This window comes from Sinocyclocheilus anshuiensis, unplaced genomic scaffold, assembly GCF_001515605.1.
Source record: "Sinocyclocheilus anshuiensis isolate Anshui unplaced genomic scaffold, SAMN03320099.WGS_v1.1 scaffold739, whole genome shotgun sequence".
NCBI classification, from domain to species: Eukaryota; Metazoa; Chordata; class Actinopteri; order Cypriniformes; family Cyprinidae; genus Sinocyclocheilus; species Sinocyclocheilus anshuiensis.
In genome coordinates, this window is record NW_015551105.1 from 960,271 (window position 1) to 963,006 (window position 2,736).

Consider the following 2,736-nt stretch of genomic DNA (forward strand, 5'->3'; position numbering starts at 1 on the left):
CCAGATGTGTGCAGCGCATTTTATGGAGGACTGTTTACTGATCCTGGTAGAGTAGACTACAATGCCGGCAGTTCTGACGCACAGTCTGTAAGTACGTTTTCATTTAAAGGATTTGCCACTGATGATTCAAACGCGAGTTTTGAGCAGTGTAGAGTAGCACTTGTTGTTTGTCATTTCTCCGATCACAAATGCAGACAGGCGTGATGCAACGCAATGCATAAAAAGACAGTATAAGTCATTACAAGTCAGTACAAGTCAGTAATTATGTCCCCACTGGATGCAACAAATGCCTCGTTTGTAATGGGTTTTAATGTTTTTGTCTCGTCGCTACGGCCAGACACGGCATCACAGTATGGTGAGGGGCGTAACATTTCCGTCACACGCTTGAGGTATTCAGCCAATCACAACGCACTGGATAGCTGGCCAATCACAGCACACCTCGCTTTTCAGACCGATGAACTTTGGAAAAATCGACGCGTTTCAAAAAGGCGGGGCATAGAGGAGAAACAATAATGTACAGTATGTGGAAAATAATGTGTTTTTTTTTTACTTTAAACCGCATAAACACATTTCATTACACCAAATACACAAAATAATGTTCTTTTTAGCAGCATCATATGACCCCTTTAATAAAATCTTTTTAAAAAATCATGGAAATTCCTAAAATCAATAACTTATTCTAGTTTTGTCAAATTCTAAGATATTTTATCGGGACAATATTGCTATTTGTGAACAGCAATTTTTTAAAGCAATCCCCATATTTACAAACGACTATAAAAGTCATGTAAATTCATTGGTAACAAAAATATAAAGAACACTCAATTACTGAAAATTCTGGAATTGTAATTTTTGTTTTGTTTCTGTAAATAAAAACGGTTGCGGTTCAAAAAAAGACTTGCCTTTTCCAGCCCCTATGCAGAGCACAGTTATTTGCTACAAACTTTTTGATGGCCTGGAAATCTAAATTTCTAAGATTTTCTACTATTTCCAGGTGTTCCACGACTGTGGGAAACTAGTTATATGAATTTTCTTGCTCTAACTGGACAAGTTTCATCATGCGTCTGCATGCAGCAGCTGCAGGTATAGCTTTCTATATAAAAGTAAAATATCAAAGTAAACGGTTACCTGAGCGTTTCCATAGGCAACAGAGGAACAAAACTTGTTGATATCCTTCTTACAAGCATCATACATCTCAGGTTCCAGTCGAATGTCCTCTGACTGCAAATGAAGAGGACAGAGAGTGTGACATCTGAACTTCAGAAGACGTGGAATACAGCGCATGAGTCATACGAAAAAGTTTTCTGAAACTTTAATGGTACTTTTAGGTCCTTGATCGAATAAATTACAGTGCACTTTTGTTGTACAGGAAAAAAGGTCTGAACACTGTGGAGTGTGTGATTTAACTCGAGTAAAGTGAATTCACCATCTCCAGCTCTTCCACCCTCAGCTGTTTCCGACATTTGAGAGACACACGCTGATCTTTCACATCCTGTAGCGTGTCGTTCCTCACCGTGGTGCTCAAACAGATGACCACATCCGCCCTGAGATGGAAGAAACACGAGATGACACATGAAGAGGGTGAAAGAGACACTGAGGCAGAGGATAAGAAATATGCGGTTCAAGAGGATGGATTTGTGTGAGCGAGAGAGAGTGCAACAGTGCCAAAATAAGAAGAGCCACACAAACAGGCCGTGATGATTTAAGCCTCTATGAAAAGATGTTATATAACAAATAAATCACCATCAAAATTGAATGACAAAATCAAAACAAAGTTTATGCAGAATCTTGCAAAGCCTGAAGAAACAGCTGCTCACTTCTTCTTAATGTTGGGACAGAGTTTGAGTACGTCCTCTTTACAGGCCATTTTGAACTTGTAGGAGAAGCGGAAGTCCTTCATCTGAACCTGAAGGGTAGACAAGTAAAAATACACTTGACATAAAAAAATACATCCCATATCTCAAAGCGTACATGAACTGTTGGATAGTACATATAAAATAATGCAATTTATATAATATATAATGCAATTTAGTGTTATTTTAGTATCCTTGACATACTACTACATTTTTTTATAATATATTTAATCTAGTGCTGTCAATCGATTAAAAAAAAGTAACTATTAATTGCAAATTAAAGTTTTTAAATATACTTTTATATTGCAATAATTTCACATTCAATCTTCAAATTAATGTAGAAACAACATAAAGATTATTTAATGGCATCTTTTTTTATGACTAAAGGCAAGTATCAATGATACCAATACTACTGATGCCTCTAGGAAATTGTTTTCCCCCCCCCTAATATTAAACCACTGACTAAAGCCATTCAACACTACAGTATAATTGAGAGTTATCAATTTTAACATTTATTAGACTTTAAAAAAAATAACAACTTCTAATTTAAATGAACTTAAACAATCTTCACATAAACTAATTATAATAAAATGTCATATTTACCTGTGTCCTTCAGCAAGTAGAAAATATACAGAAATTGAATTAAGTTATCAAACACTACATTCTAAATTAAAGGGGTCATATGATGTTGCTAAAAAGAACATTATTTTGTGTATTTGGTGTAATGAAATGTGTTTATAGGGGTTGCGGCAACCACATGTGACGACCATCGTCCTCAGGCTGGACTTCGTCCACGGTGAAAGCCGATCCGGCGATCCATAGCGCGAAGTTGATGTATTTCCTCAGCGACCAGCACGGATCAGCTCCAGGCATGACGAAGCAGATA

At 36.7% G+C, this 2,736-nt stretch overlaps 1 protein-coding gene across 1 annotated transcript in view; it reads right to left on the reverse strand.

Annotated features, from left to right (window-relative positions):
• The window catches only part of LOC107662902 (Golgi apparatus protein 1-like), a 45,931-nt gene that overhangs the window by 13,078 nt on the left and 30,117 nt on the right, over positions 1 to 2,736 (reverse strand). The window contains exons 16-18 of the mRNA XM_016453031.1: positions 1,815 to 1,903; positions 1,424 to 1,541; positions 1,126 to 1,218 (exon numbers count right to left, since the gene is read on the reverse strand). Of these exons, the coding sequence (XP_016308517.1) occupies positions 1,126 to 1,218; positions 1,424 to 1,541; positions 1,815 to 1,903 (300 nt within the window). The remainder of the gene's footprint in view (positions 1 to 1,125; positions 1,219 to 1,423; positions 1,542 to 1,814; positions 1,904 to 2,736) is intronic.